Source organism: Meles meles, chromosome 15, assembly GCF_922984935.1.
Source record: "Meles meles chromosome 15, mMelMel3.1 paternal haplotype, whole genome shotgun sequence".
Lineage (NCBI taxonomy): Eukaryota > Metazoa > Chordata > Mammalia > Carnivora > Mustelidae > Meles > Meles meles.
Genome location: NC_060080.1, coordinates 57884710 through 57899783, shown reverse-complemented (window position 1 = coordinate 57899783; position 15074 = coordinate 57884710). Strand labels below are relative to the sequence as shown.

Sequence of the window (15074 nt, the reverse complement as noted above, 5' to 3'; positions counted from 1 at the left end):
GCCTGCAGCTCTAGGGGGAGCCCTGCAGAAGCAAGGGAAGAAAGAAAAAACAACTCCTGAGAGTCAGTCATCAAGATGACGCTGTCTTCATACCCCTAAGGCATATGAAAGTGCCTAGCACCCTAGAACGCAAGCTCCCTAAGGCCAGAGCCTCCTTCTGAGTCACAGTTCCAGTCCCATCCCATCTCGGTGTCTGGTGCACTAGGTACAGTAAATGAATGGCACTCACCAGCTAGTCACTCCCTTGGCTCAAGTCTCACCACCCTGGTTATTTACTTACCCAATAAAATAATTAACACATGGCTTTGCAATTAGGGTCCAAGTATCTTTTTTTTTTTTTTTTAAAGATTTTATTTATTTATTTGAGAGAAAGGAGAGAGAGAGCATGAGTAGCAGGGAGGGGCAGAGGGAGAGGGACAAGCAGACTTCTAAGCCGGGAGCCTGACGCAGAGCTCAATTCAGGGCCCTGAGATCATGAGCTGAAGGCAGATGCTTAACCGACTGAGCCACTCAGATGCCCCTAGGGTACAAGTAGCTTCCAAAGACGGGCGCCTGGGTGGCTCAGTGGGTTAACGCCGCTGCCTTCGGCTCAGGTCATGGTCCCAGGGTCCTGGGATGGAGCCCAGCATCAGGCTCTCTGCTCAGCGGGGAGCCTGCTTCCTCCTCATCTCTGCCTACTTGTGATCTCTCTCCGTCAAATAAATAAATAAAATCTTTTTTTTAGTATTTTATTTATTTATTTGACGGAGAGAGATCACAAGTAGGCAGAGAGGCAGGCAGAGAGAGAGGAGGAAGCAGGCTCCCTGCCGAGCAGGTAGCCCAATGCGGGACTCAATTCCAGGACCCTGAGATCATGACCTGAGCTGAAGGCAGAGGCTTAACCCACTGAGCCATCCAAATGCCCCCGGTAATGCCCCCGGTAATGTTTTTCTATTCAAGTTTCTGATTACTTGTTGCCAGTACAGAGAAATGGAATTTTTTGTTTAAGATTTTATTTACTTACTTGACAGAGAGAGAGAGATCACAAGTAGGCAGAGAGGCAGGCAGAGAGAGAGGAGGAAGCAGGCTCCCCGCTGAGCCACCCAGGTGCCTCAATAAATAAAATCTTTAAAAAAATATATATCAAGTAATTTAGATTTAAAGTCTACCACACTCTGAATGGACCTCTGGAATCTAGTACCCCCTGATTCTCCTTAGTATAAAAGACATCTAGAATGGAGGGAAAGGGCCTCAAAGCTACTTTAAAAACAGCAGACTCTGGATACGAAACCTGTTTATACACAGATTAATGAAAAGGCAACCATTAGGCCGTCAGGCCCAGAAGGAATACTGAGCCAGTGCATGCTCCCCTGGCAGAGCAGACCTGTTTTGGAATACGGAGTCTGAGAAAAATCATAGATCTGATCTAACCTATTAAGTGAAGGAAAAAGATGTAATGACTATATTAAGACTATATTCAGGGGCACCTGGGTGGCTCAGTGGTTAAAGCCTCTGCCTTCAGCTCAGGTCATGATCTCAGGGTCCTGAGATCGAGCCCCACATCGGGCTCTCTGCTTGGCAGGGAGCCTGCTTCCCCCTCTCTCTCTGCCTGCTTCTCTGCCTACTTGTGATCTTTGTCTGTCAAATAAATAAATAAAATCTTAAAAAAAAAAAAAAAGACTATATTCACACTTTGCAGCTTTAAAAGACCTGTAAAAATGAATAAAATTACTGGGATGCTGGTGATTATATTAAACCTCTAATCTAACATTCACTTTATTTCTTGGCCGAAAATATAAAACATAAACAACAACACGGCATACAAATAGAAAAAACAAGTCACAAGCCAACTCACTCCTAAGGGAATCTTCAGCCAACCCTCCCCCACACTGACCCAGACCAAGCCTATTAACTCTGAGAAACAATCTGAAGGGCATTGGTGGTAGGATTTTTGGACCTCTGGCAGGAATGGCAAGAAGGCCAAGGATGTTACTACATCCTTGTAGAACAAGGCCAGGGATGTACAGGTAAGTACACTGACAGTAACAAAGGAGGCCAGCTTCTGTAAGACAGGAAATCTCAAAAAGACAGCCAACCAGGATCACTGAGTAAAAGTGCCAGCAGTCAGCTGGGCATTACTTATATGACAGCACCCAAACTAATGAGCTTCTCTAGGTCCTACCAGCATAGCACCAGAAAGCCGAACAGAAAGCACAATGTGACTTCGAGGCTCTAATTCTCCTAGTAACCCCCTGGAGCAGGTCACTTCAACTCTCACAGGCAGAAAGTGAGAATCTTGTTCCTTGACTCAAAAGGTATTATGGGCACCTCGGTGGCTCAGTGGGTTAAGCCTCTGCCTTCAGCTCAGGTCATGATCTCGGGGTCCTGGGATCGAGCCCCGCATCAGGCTCTCTGCTCAGCGGGGAGCCTGTTTCCCCCTCTCTCTCTGCCTGCCTCTCTGCCCACTTGCGATCTCTCTCTGTGTCGAATAAATAAACAGAACCTTAAAAAAAGGTGCTCTGAAGGTAGAATATTGCAAATGGATATCCTCTACCTTGTAGATTCTGAAAATAAATCATACCATGCTACATGATATGAGACACTGGAGGTGGGTGAGTCCCACTGAATTCCCAATTTATCAGGCACTGTGCTGAAATGCTTACCTTCAAGATTTCATTTCCACTTTTTAACAGCCTATGAATTAGATAGAGTGAGCTTCATTTATATTAACCCAGGACTCCTGGCTTAAAACATCTGCCAGGGGCCCTTAATCAGCAGAAGACAGAACACAGTATGACCCCAAAACCCCCACTTCCTCCACTATCATCACCATGGCAGCCTGCCCCTCCTGGATGTTTTGAAAAGGTAACCTCGAAATCTTTTGGGATGTAGGTACACTAAGAATACTAGTTTATATTTTGATACAAGGTATAACTACTTTTCAATTAACAAATATTTGCTTTAATCAATCAATAAACGTTTGCAGAAAGCCTACTATGCGTTCAGCATGCTGCAAGACTATGGGTATAAGACTTCATAAGTGGTTATTCCCAACACCAGCACGGCAGATAGGCTAGCCTTCTCCGTGCATTCTCAGGGTGGGATGCAAAACTAAGCAGTATCTGAGAAATCAATACTGGATGCCAGGGCCAAAGCAACACAAGGAGGAAAAGAAGAGGAATAAGTAATGAAAAGGAAGAGACAAAGATATCATTACCAGATGAACTAGGAAAGACAATTAAAAACTTAACCTGATAATTAAGCTTAAGCACTTAGGAATGGCCAACAGGGAATATATCTAAGAATGAAAACAACCAGATCTGAAAAATCATTCTATCAGTACACAGAGGAGCCAAAGTCATACATTTCAGAAGCTGCCCTTATTCTAATCCCTTCAATTGCCAGTTCCTAGCGAGTATTTTATTAAAAATCCTGGCCTGACTTCCCTTCTATGACATGAGACACGTACCAAGCTGCAGGAGCAACGTGTCACGCACACCCGGGGCCAGTGCACAGAAAATGCTTTTTGCTCCACAGCGCACTGTGTGCACCAGTGCAAAAGAGCCCTTCTACTCCAGCGACTACATGCCCCTGAACATGCCTTAAAAAATCATCAATGTTCTGCCTTACATACTGCTTAAAGGGAAGCATTTACAAGAGTTCATCAATATGACTGGGTCTCAAAACAAACAAACAAACAAAACCAGCCCAATTTACACAAGAAAACGAGCCAAAGAAACCACACCCCAAAACTTGGGGCTCTGCCTCTATTATCATCATGTTCAGTTTCTGAGGGTTTTGCTGTCAGATTGTGTATTTGCGTTCAGCCCGGGGAATATAGGAATCGTGCCAATACTGGTGTTCATGAGCACGGCTGTCTCCGACTTTGAGTGCCGAGACTCCACGAGAACCCTGCGGCTACTACAAGTTGTTAATATTGTGATTTCTGTGGAGATTCTCCTGCAGAGGCAGAAACATAGCCCCTGGCTTATACCGCACTCAAGATCTTCCACTTCCCAACTCCTACAACACTGACTAGAACCAAAATGGTTTTGAGCTGTCAATCACAGATCACCACCACCAGATCGCTAGGCACCCAAGTTCCACAAAACGTGCCAAGGGCTTCTTGTGAAGGCTGAGTTTCTCAGAGGGGGTTTATCCACGCTGTGAGTTAACCCAATACAATTGCAATTATTGCATTCGTTGGTAGAGACAAAGCATCCTAAAATAATTAAATCCATTTTTTAATTCAACAGACATTTATTAAGCAACCATAACGTGTCCAACAGTATTAGGCTAACTAGAAAACTAAGCAGTTGAGAGGTAATCCTGAATCCAAGAAGCTCATATTCTGGTAAGAATCTAGTCGGGTACAGGCCCAACTGTAAATGGTGAGAACTGCCATACAGCATGGGGAAAAAATACTATAAAGGGACCTCAGTTCTGATGTGAAGAGGGGAGGAAAACAAAGACTGGGAGGACCTCATCAAAGTAATGGCTGCAGAACTGGTGGGAGGGGGAATGAGCAGAAATTCACTTGCAGAAGGGAAGTAAGAAAACTCCAGAATACAGAGCATGAGTAAGCAGACTGTTGAGGCAGAATAGTTTTTGTATTAGTACTGATTCACTTTTATATATTTTATCTGGTTAAAGGAAGTGGAAAGCAGAGGGGATCAGCCATAGCTAGAAAGAAGGGAGCACTCACTAAATCCTCGTGGAAACAAGCCTAGCAGATGGAGAGAAGTACAAGTCCACCACATACAAAGATGAAGGGCCTTGCAGCAGGCCCTTAACTTTATAGAATAGCAATGTCCTGGCTTACAATTTTGTTAAGGTCTTTCCAAGTGTTTTGTTTTGTCTTGCTTTCAAGATCTTCTGATGAATGGACCAAGATTCCAACTCTGCAGAGCCAACTCCATGTTTTCAATATGTAAGGATTCTATTCATGTGGAGTAGAAACATGCAAAGAAACTGGATCAATATTTATTGTACCAGGTATAATTTCTACAACTGTAACGAACATACAGCTAACATCCAGCAATAACCAACTCTGGATTCACACTCCTATTATCTTATGGTGTATCATAGAATTCTCAAGCCCAGGTTTATTTAAATTCACTTTAATTCAGTACATGCCTCATGGCAATTTCAGGGAAGATAAAGGAAATAGAAAAAATTATGGCAATGATAGACTGTCACCAATTCAGAAGAATCAAGGACAGCATGACTGACAGAAACAGTGTGAGCTCAGAAGTCAAAATGACTAAGGCTGGCCCGCCTGTCCTCCTCTGAGAAGGTACCTCACAGTGGTTAAAGACAGTCCTTTCTGGGCTGCCTGGGTGGCTCAGTCATTAAGCAGCTGCTTCTGCTCAGTTCATGATCCCAGAGTCCTGGGATGGAGCCCAACATCAGGCTCTCTGCTCAGCAGGAAGCCTGCTTCTCCCTCTCCCACTCCCCTTGCTTGTGTTCACTCTCTCACCATGTGTCTCTGTCAAACAGATAAAATAAAGTATTAAAAACCAAACCAAACCAAAAAGTCCTTTCTGAGCCAGGCTGCTGGAGCCAAATCCTAGCTCCTTCATTTACTAATGATACGCTCTTGGACAAGTTACTCATCTTCTCTGGGTCTCAGTTTCCCCCATCTATAAATGGAGGTAATAATACCCCATCTATCTCATTGGACTGTTGAGAAGACTAAATGACTAAAGTGCTATAAAAAAATGTTTGCTGTCTTAGGCAAAGCAACTTAAACTTCCTCATCAGTTAAATGGAGTAACTCCAGGGCACCTGGGTGGCTCAGTTGGTTAAGCCTCTGACTCTTGATTTCAACTCAGATCATGATCTCAGGGTTGTTCTGAGGGTGGTGGGATCCAGCCCCACAGCACGCTGGGCTCTGCGCTCAGCGGGGAGTCTGCCTCAGCCCCTCCCCACCACCACTCTTGTGTGCACACACTCTCTCTCTCTAAATAAATACATAAAATCTTTAAAAAATAATAAAATATGGGCGCCTGGGTGGCTCAGTGGATTAAGCCGCTGCCTTCGGCTCAGGTCATGATCTCAGGATCCTGGGATTGAGCCCCGCATCGGGCTCTCTGCTCCGCAGGGAGCCTGCTTCCTCCTCTCTCTCTCTGCCTGCCTCTCTGCCTACTTGTGATCTCTCTCTGTCAAATAAATAAATAAAATCTTTAGAAAATAATAATAATAATAATAATAAAATAATGGGGTAACTCCTTCTTCATAGGATTATTTGAAAATTAACAAGCTGAGCCTATAAGAAACCTATCCTAGTGGCCTGCTAAGAGCCAACACCAGACACCTGACTGATGCTTGGTGCTCAACGGTAAGCTTCACATACGATATCTCCTTTAATTTTCACAGCAACTCCATGAAATTGCTAACATTCACTCCCATTTTATTCACTCAGATAAAACCAAGGTGAAAGGTAAGTAACTTGCCTTAAATCAGAAAGTGAGCAAATGGCTGAGCCTTGAGCTCTAAGTCTAAGTTAAATGCCTTTAACTCAGGATCATTAATTGGCACCTGGCTGAAATGACAGTTGTAAAAGACATTTCAGTCAACTGCACTGAATGTTAAAGACAACAGGGAATGATTCTTAATTTTGTAAAGTGTGATGACGGTATTGCGGTTTCCTGGAAGAGTATCCTTTTCTTGTGGGAAGTAAGCTCAAGTATTCAGAGATAGGACATTCTGACATCTCATTTCTTTGAAATGGTTCGGCAAAAATATGTTGTTTTTTTTTAATGGAAGACCTTTCAACATTAGGAAAAACATAACTAAAAACACGACTAAAAGTCCACTCTCAGCAAGATGTGTCTTGCAGAGAAGCATTTATGAGAGGGACAGAATAGCTACAGAGTAGGCCGATGTCTTCTGCGTTAAGATGACTTGAAAAGGGTTTCTTCATTTTGTCAACAAATTTTCAAATCATTCAAGACCATAATCAAATGCTTTCAAGATACAGGCAAAATGCACACGATCAAAAAAATTTTCTTCCACTCTTTTGGACAAAAGATTCTTTTCAACAGTTTGTTGATGCTTTTTACTTTTAAATTATTTTTTAAAATCTGTAGAAATGTAAATCTTAACATGCATTTGTAGCTGGAATGGCATCAGAGGAGAAAGGTCAGAGTATTTTTTCTTTTTTTAAAGATTTTATTTATTTATTTGACAGAGACACAGTGAGAGTGGGAACACAAGCAGGGGGAGAGGGAGAAGCAGGTTTCCTGCTGAGCAGGGAGCCCGATGTGGGGCTCAATCCCAGGACCCTGGGATCATGACCAGAGCTGAAGGCAGACGCTTAACGACTGAGCCACCCAGGTGCCCCTCGAGAAGTTTTTTTTTTTAGATTTTTAATGTATATATTTGACAGAGAGAGAGACAGCGAGAGAGGGAACACAAGCAGGGGGAGTGGGAGAGGGAGAAGCAGGCTTCCCGCTGAGCAGGGAGCCTGATGCGGGGCTCAATCCCAGGACTCTGGGATCATGACATAAGCCAAAGGCAGACACCCAAACACTGAGCCACCCAGGCGCCCCTCCCTCGAGAAGTTTTAAATCGACAAAACATCTATTATTTTTTAAAATTAGGCACCATTTTGGAGCACCTGGGTGGCACAGTGGGTTAAAGCCTCTGCCTTCAGCTCAGGTCATGATCCCAGGACCTTGGGATGGAGCCCCGCATCGGGCTCTCTGCTCAGCAGGAAGCCTGCTTCCTCCACTCTCTCTCTTTGCCTGCCTCTCTGTCTACTTGTGATCCCTGTCAAATAAATAAATAAAATCTTTAAAAAATAATAAAAATAAAAATAAAATAAAATTGGGCACAATTTTGACAGTTGCGAGATTCTGACTTACTGTACTGACACTAAACATATTTGTTATATATCTGTACCATTTAATAAAAACCTTAAATATATATGGACTATCAAGAAAATCTATTTTAAGGGCACCTGGGTGGCTCAGTGGGTTAAAGCCTCTGCCTTCAGCTCAGGTCATGATCTTAAGTTCCTGGGATAGAGCCCAGCATCAGGATCTCTGCTCAGCAGAGAGCCTGCTTACTCCTCTCTCTCTCTCTCTCTCTCTCTCTGTCTGCCTCTGCCTACTTATGATCTCTGTCTGTCAAATAGATAAATAAAATCTTAAAAAAAAAAAAAGAAAAAGAAAATCTACTTTACCTAAGGCATAACTATTTCTCCCATAGGTCTCCCATTTGCGGTCACCAAATTGCTTTATTGTAATACACCTTGTCTACTTCCAAAAGGTATCTGTAGGACCTCAAACATAAAGCCATTAGAAAAGAAAATGAAAGATCAAAATTCATACTAGAGAGGTAAATAAATCTAGCAAAAAGCTAGACTAACTATAACTACTGTAATCAAGCAATAATTTTAGCTCTGAGCTTCCAGACAGTGGTTGCAAAAAAACCCAACAACAGGGGCGCGTGGGTGGCTCAGTGGGTTAAGCCACTGCCTTTGGCTCAGGTCATAATCCCAGGGTCCTGGGATCGAGCCCCATGTCGGATTCTCTGCTCAGCGGGGAGCCTGCTTCCCTTCCTCTCTCTCTCTGCTGCCTCTCCACCTACTTGTGATCTCTGTCAAATAAATAAAATCTTAAAAAAAAAACAAAAAAAAACCCGACAACAAAAAGGCAATCACAGCAAGTACTGCAACCCAGAAAGAAACCTTCTTCCAGGCACTAACATTTAAAAGGAATTTTTCAGATGGGTCATTACATAAGAACTCGAACAATAGAATGAACAGTGTCCACAAATGGCAGTTTACAGCCCCTACAGCCCATGTTTTTACCGGCTTACGTTTCATGTCTCATGCCAAGGTCGTTACATTAAAAGTAATCCCGGGATGGCCATTTCTGCACTGGGCTAAGGCGCCACGGCTTTCTGATTCTCTAACTGAAACCAGAACCTGTCCTCAAATACCCATTGTCTCAACTGGGCTTCTGACAGCAGTGGAGGCAGCCAGTTCCGTGCTGAGTTGCTCTGAAAGCATGAAATGAGACATAGTCATTTCTTATTGGTGATCCCACCCCAAATCTCTTTCCTTTGGCTATCAGATGGGGTAGGTGCAAACTGACACGCTATGGTGAAAAGAGAGAGGCCAGGCCAGTATTGCCAAGGAATGGAGCCAAGGAACCCAAGGCAGGGCAATCGGAACCAATCTCCAACAAGAATCCCCAAGTTCAGAGCAAGCAACTGTCCCTCCCTGCTACTACAATTTGTGTGTGCCAGGACAGAGGAAGACCTATAAAAACACCTGTCTATTAGTCAAGCTGGTATGGGGGCAAGGCCCACCAGCATATTTCTTCCTCACAAGAGCAACTTTTTTTTTTTTTTTTTCCATTTTACCCTTTCCTGAAAGCAAAGCAAAATGTTTGAAAAGACCAGCACAGGTGGTGGGACAGCAGCAACAGACACACCAGGCTCTCCTGGTGTGGGTGTCAGGCAGACCGGGGGTTACTGCAATCAAAGATCTCCAAAGGAAGGAAATTCTCTTTCCCATACACCACCCCTCTAAACACCCTCTCCCGCCCAGCCTGGCAACAGCAGATGCCAAAGGATAAAGGGGCATTTAAAAAAAAAAAAAAAAAGTGAAGTAGTACTCTTAAGAGTAGAGCATAGCATTCTGTCACCTGCTGCAAGAAAAGCCCTCCCTGTCAACCAGCCCCGAGTCACTTCCCTTCTCTGCATTGACTGTCAATGCTCGCAGGGGCAAAAGACCCCGGGCCTCTCAAGCAGATACACGCAGCCCCCACGACCCCACAAACCCGCTCTCTGGGCCTCTCCCCAGGGTGTAGCCCAGTGGCTACCAACCGGCTATTTTGCGTCCAAACCAGCGCCACTGCTACCTTAGCTAATGGCAGCTCTGAATGAAAGGAGCCGAGGCAGGCTCCGGATTTATGAATGTGCAGGGGAGGAGGGGAGGGATATCATGTGACAATAAAGGAGAGCGTCTTATTCACAAAAAAAAAAAAGTGGCTGGTGGCGGGCACAGCCACTGAGCAGCGGCGTGGGCCTCCGTGCGGTGACCACTCGGACCCGAAGCCGACGACCTCAGGCGCGGGGCCCAGGAGCCCTGCCTCCGCTGCTCCCCCGACTGGAAACGCCTCGGGCGGGGGTGGGAGAAAGCCAAACCCGATTCCGCGACCGCGAGGCTGGAGGGAGCCTCACCTTGGCCCCAGGCTGGGAAACGGCCCGGATGCCCCGGAGGGCGGCGGGTCACCCCGGAGCCCCTCCAGCGGAGCGCCCCGAGCATTGTTCCCCTCGGGCCCGCGGGCCGGGCACACATGCCTGTGCATGCGCGCACACACACTCGCACACAGATACATAAATTTACACACATACACACTCACATACACACACTGGCCCGCAGCACATTGCCCCGCACGCTCCCGCCCGCCCCCGCAGCACACGACTCGGATCCGCCCCCGAGCGGCCCGGATCCCGCGGGGGCGCCTATCCCGAGCCCAAAAGCGCGTGCACACACGCTCACACGCGCCGCGGGACCCCTCCGGCGGCTCCCGCACGGCGACCTGCCTAGGGATCCCGGCTCACGCAGACCCCAGCGCAGCCCGCGCCCAGTCCTCGCCCGGCTCCACCGTGTTTTTTATGAATGAAAATGTGGTATGCAAATGAGAGCGATTCAAGAAAACGAAATGGCGGAGCATGGGCCCCAGTGGGCTCCCTAAGGGACCGGGGGGCGAGCGGCGGGGCAGGAGTCACAAAGTCACTACATGAAAACCCACCAACCCCAGGAAGCCATAGCGGGGGTGTCAAGTCTTTCGCTCCGGCCACGGAAGATTTCGGGGGGGGGGTGTTTGTGAGTCCCCAGAGAGGGAGCGGGGACCGCCCCGAGGTCACCCGCGCGCCCTTGGCCCCCGCCACGGCCACCAGCCCGCCGACTCAAGGCGCGCCCCCGCCGGCCCTAAGCAGTCTTTGCCCCCTCCTCACTTCAACAACGCGGGGTGAAATCTCGCAGCCCAAAGCCCACAGGCCGGCTAGTAGCTGCACCTCACGCCAAGTTCACCCAAGCAGCGTCCCTGCCTGCGTCCTCAGCCCCGGCTCCCTCGCTACCCCCGCGGGGCACCCTCGTCCCACCCCGCGGCCAAACTTACTCGTCCGGGTGTGTTTCTTCGGTCATTTTCCTGTTCACCTAGACGCCTGTCCCGCGGCGGGCAGCTTTGCTCCCTTCATCTTCCTGTCCGCTCACCCCCCTTCTTCACATCTCCGGAGATCGCCTGATTTGGTTGGGGAGGGGGAGCGGCGAGAGATGAAGGGGCGCCGCAGAAGGGAGAAGGGGAAGCAGGGCGATAGGAGCGCGGGTGAGGTTTGGGGAAGGGGTGCAAAGGCAAGCTGCGGGAGGAGTGAGCGCAGCAGCGCCCGGGGCTCCGCAGGAGGGTCTCCGGGGGCTCGGCAGCGAGCAGAAGGGGAGAGATTTGGGCAGGGGACGGCGGTGGGGGAGAGGAGGAGAAAAACAAGCGCGCCGTGGAGCGGCTGAGACTGCTGAGAGGAGGAGGAGAGAAGGGCCAGCCGCGGGTGGGGGCTCGGTCCGGGGTCGCCCCCGGGGGCCGGGCCAATCAGGGTTCCGGGGAGCGGTCGGCGGCCGGGGGAGGTGCGCCTGGGAGGCGGTGCAGGGCGCCCCGTCCGAGCCCCATCTCTCGACTCCACCGATTTACTCCATATTGGATTCTCACCGCCGCCAACAGGAGGAGGAAGTAGGGCGGAAGCGATGACGTCTTCCCAGCGGCCAGAGGTGGTGGAGTGCAAAAAGCTTCCTACTTGCGACCGAAAGAAAAAAAAAAAAAAAAAAAAAAAAGGGAGGAGGGAGGAGAGAAAAAAAAAAAAAAAAAAACTTTGTCCCGCCTACTGAGCATGCCCGGCTTCCTTTCCCCCTCCCTCCAGGCTTCCACTCCCGGAGGAGCCGCGGAGCGGAGTTGTTTGTGCGGCGTCTGTCTGGCTCCGGATCCATTTTCGTCATCGCTCCGGGTTTTAAAAAGCCCGAGAGGAGGGAGGAGGCGGGAGCCGGGGACTCGCACACATCTGGCTCCAGTTTGGTTCCCTCCCTCCATCCAAACCCCTGGATTAAAAATGGTGGGGGGAGGGGGCGGAGACGTGGAGTTGAGGAGAGGCCCAGAGGGGTGCTTGGGCTCAGAGGACCTAACTACCCTCCACAGTGGAACGGGAGGGTGGGGACGGCACAGGTGTTTTTGCCAAGGTTCTGAATGGCAGAGCTTTTCAATTTCTCATGAATCTTGTGATCTTTTTTGTCTTGCTAGCGGAGTAGGCATTTTTGAGGAATCATTATTTGTACATTAAAAAAACCCCGCAAATCCAACACAGCCCAGAAACGTTTGCATTTCAGTAGAAATGATGGACTTCTTCGGGTTAAAAGGTAAGCTCAAATACATTTTAAAAATTATTTAGTAAACCTCTTTCTTGTTGGAGGATGGCCCTTATCTCAGGTCCTTGAAGACCATAGTTAGTGGGCCAGAGGTTACCAGCCCAGTGGGCCTTGGCACAGCTGAGGAGTAGTTTCTGCATCCCCCCTCCTCCTACTCTTTGTCTTTTAAATGATTTTTCTTGTCTTGGGCCTGGGACCACGGGCTGTATGGGCCCACGCTCTCCAAAGCAGCATTGTCTGGCAGTGGATAAGGCTGGCTTCCTTGGCATGCAACCTGTGCCGTTGCACAGGGATCTTTACTTGGTTTGATGTTCTGCTTTTGAAGTTTTGAGTTTCTTTATAGTATTGGAACAAGGAACTCCACACGTTTACTTTACATAGCTGTTCAGTATTTCCTTGGGGGGGGGGGGTCTTGCTATAAAGCAAGAGGTAGTCCCTGCCCCTTCCTGCTCTGCAAGCACAGTACACTTTCCACCTTACTGAATATGCCAAGAGAATATGCAGAGATTTTAACCAAATAGCAGCCATTGAACAAATTAAGAGACTAAATGCCTCAAATGTAGTACACCTGAAGTGTGTATGTATGCATTTGGAGAGCCACAAGTGTTCCAAAGATAGTAACAGTATCACCTTGAGTCAAGGAGAAACTAGTGGTTTACCCTAGGCTTCATGACTATCACAATCATGATCTTTGTGGACATGGATTAGGGTTCACCCACCTTTGATGCTGAGTGCTGGTGTGTAATGCTGAAAAGGGAACTATGCAAGGGAGGAACACCTGGGTTTGTTTTCCTAGCAGCCCTGAGACCTTGAGTGAGACCTTTAGCAATTCTTCAGTTTCTTTATAAAGCACGGATAACAAAGACAATCTTGTCTTTCTCAGGTTTTAAGGCCATTGAGAGGCTATGAGAAAGCACCCAACAAAGGAGCATCTCATTGTTTTCTAAATCCCCATAAGGCTAAGGCATCTGTCCTGTCCTCACCTTTGGTCATTGCTTTTTTCCTGGAGGTGCTGAAAGAAATCCCATTTAGTCATTCCTGAACTTCCAGGAACAGATGTTTGTCCATGTCAAAATTTTCTATCCAATGGGCATCGCCATGGCTCCACCCTCCAGTTTCAGAGTGTCCAAATGGCAAGGTGGCAGGTGAGATGATTATAAGTTTCTGCAGGTAGGCAAGTAAATCCTTGTCATCACCACTCATTCATCCAGCTCCCTGCTAATTCCAGTGAATGGCCCAGACGGCAGACCACGCAGCCAGAGGAGCAAAGAAAAACATTCTAAAGTCCAGATGTCACCAGCTCCCCACTTGAATGTCCTGATGCCAAATTCCATCAGGCCTTGGATACAACACCTGTGGGGTCAGGATAATACCCTCAACATACGGTTGCTGGGAAAAATAAATGGCTACAGTGATTGTTATGGTGTTAAGCAGCACACTGCGAATAGATGAATGACAACCCTTTCTCCTCTCTAGCCAGTTGTATTACTAAATGCCACCCTCCTTCACTCACGTTCCTTCATGTTCCTTTAAAGATATCCTTCCAGTTCTCTTCAGCCTCGTTCTACACCCAAAAGGGGCTTTTTAATGTAAATGTTCTTAGCAGGTCACCTCTTGGTCTTCCCCATCAATTACTGCGACTCCTGCAGCTCCATAGAATAAATGGCGATACTGGGCGAATAACTCAGATATGTTTTTGATCTGAACATCAGGGTTTTATCGAAGTCTACTGAATTGTTACCAGAATAGCGGGTATCACGCATTTAGGGCTTTAATTTAATGACATTACCGAACGAGCTAAATACCCACATCCGTGTTTCTCCCCCACAACCAGAAAAACGGGGGACGGGCAGCTTTGAACACCATCGATTCAAGGATGTCGACTCTTAGTGAAACCTTACAGCTTCAAAAGTAGAGTCGTTCTTCTCACAACTTCACGGACGCCCAGCGGAGCCCCCCGCAGGACCCCCGCCTACCCGCCCCTCCAGCCGGAGTCGGGGGCGGGGAAGCACCCCCACCCCGGGTCCTTCCGCCGGCCGCCTGGAAAGCCCGGAGTGCGGAACCGGAGCGACCCTCGGCCGCCAAGGAACGGGCATGCTCAGTAGACCCGCAGGTCTGGTTTCATTCGGAAGCTGGCTGCAGCCCCCGCTCCCTACCGCCCCGCACGGGCGCCGGGAGAAGCAGACATTTTATATTTCTCGGCAGTCGGTTCTCTTTCGTGTCCTTCGCCCCTTCTCTGCGTCCTCCCACCTCATTTGCGTCCGGCAGGGGCCGCGAGTGTAAATCTCCCTGGGGCGGGTTTGGGAGTGGGATCTGATAAACCACTCCCCCCGGCCCCCACGGGGGGCGCGCGCGCGGAGCCGGGGTGTTTTGGGGGAGGACTCAGCTGTGCACTAAGGTTCGTGCGGCGCGGCCAGGCGGACAGAATCCCCCACTCCGGGGCGCGCTCGCTCCCCGCCCCGCAAGGCGCGCGCAGCTGCGCCCAGGCCTGTCCTCACCTCACCCCCATTCTGCCCCTTCGGTATTTCTCAATGACCGGCGGAGGACACTTCCGACGGGGGAGGGAGCGGGTATCATTAGCGCTTGGTTTATCAGTTCCTTCCGGTCTGCCCAGAGCCCAGCCCTGCGTGCCGCTTGGCTACGCCTCGGCGTCCCAGTGCCTTTATTA

The 15074-nt window shown here is 48.4% G+C and overlaps 2 protein-coding genes across 2 annotated transcripts in view; both read right to left on the bottom strand.

Moving 5' to 3' along the window:
• SPRED2 (sprouty related EVH1 domain containing 2) overlaps positions 1–11244 on the bottom strand; it is a 116144-nt gene extending 104900 nt beyond the window's left edge. The window contains exon 1 of the mRNA XM_045979573.1: positions 11121–11244. Coding sequence (XP_045835529.1) covers positions 11121–11146 — 26 coding nt within the window. The 5' untranslated portion in view covers positions 11147–11244. The remainder of the gene's footprint in view (positions 1–11120) is intronic.
• Positions 11212–13414, bottom strand: LOC123925935 (translation initiation factor IF-2-like). The gene is made up of 2 exons (XM_045979574.1): positions 13390–13414; positions 11212–11783 (listed from the first exon to the last, which is right to left on the bottom strand). Exons 1-2 carry the CDS (start codon positions 13397–13399, stop codon positions 11212–11214), a joined length of 582 nt encoding a protein of 193 aa, XP_045835530.1. The 5' UTR covers positions 13400–13414.
• Positions 13415–15074: the final 1660 nt, after the last annotated feature.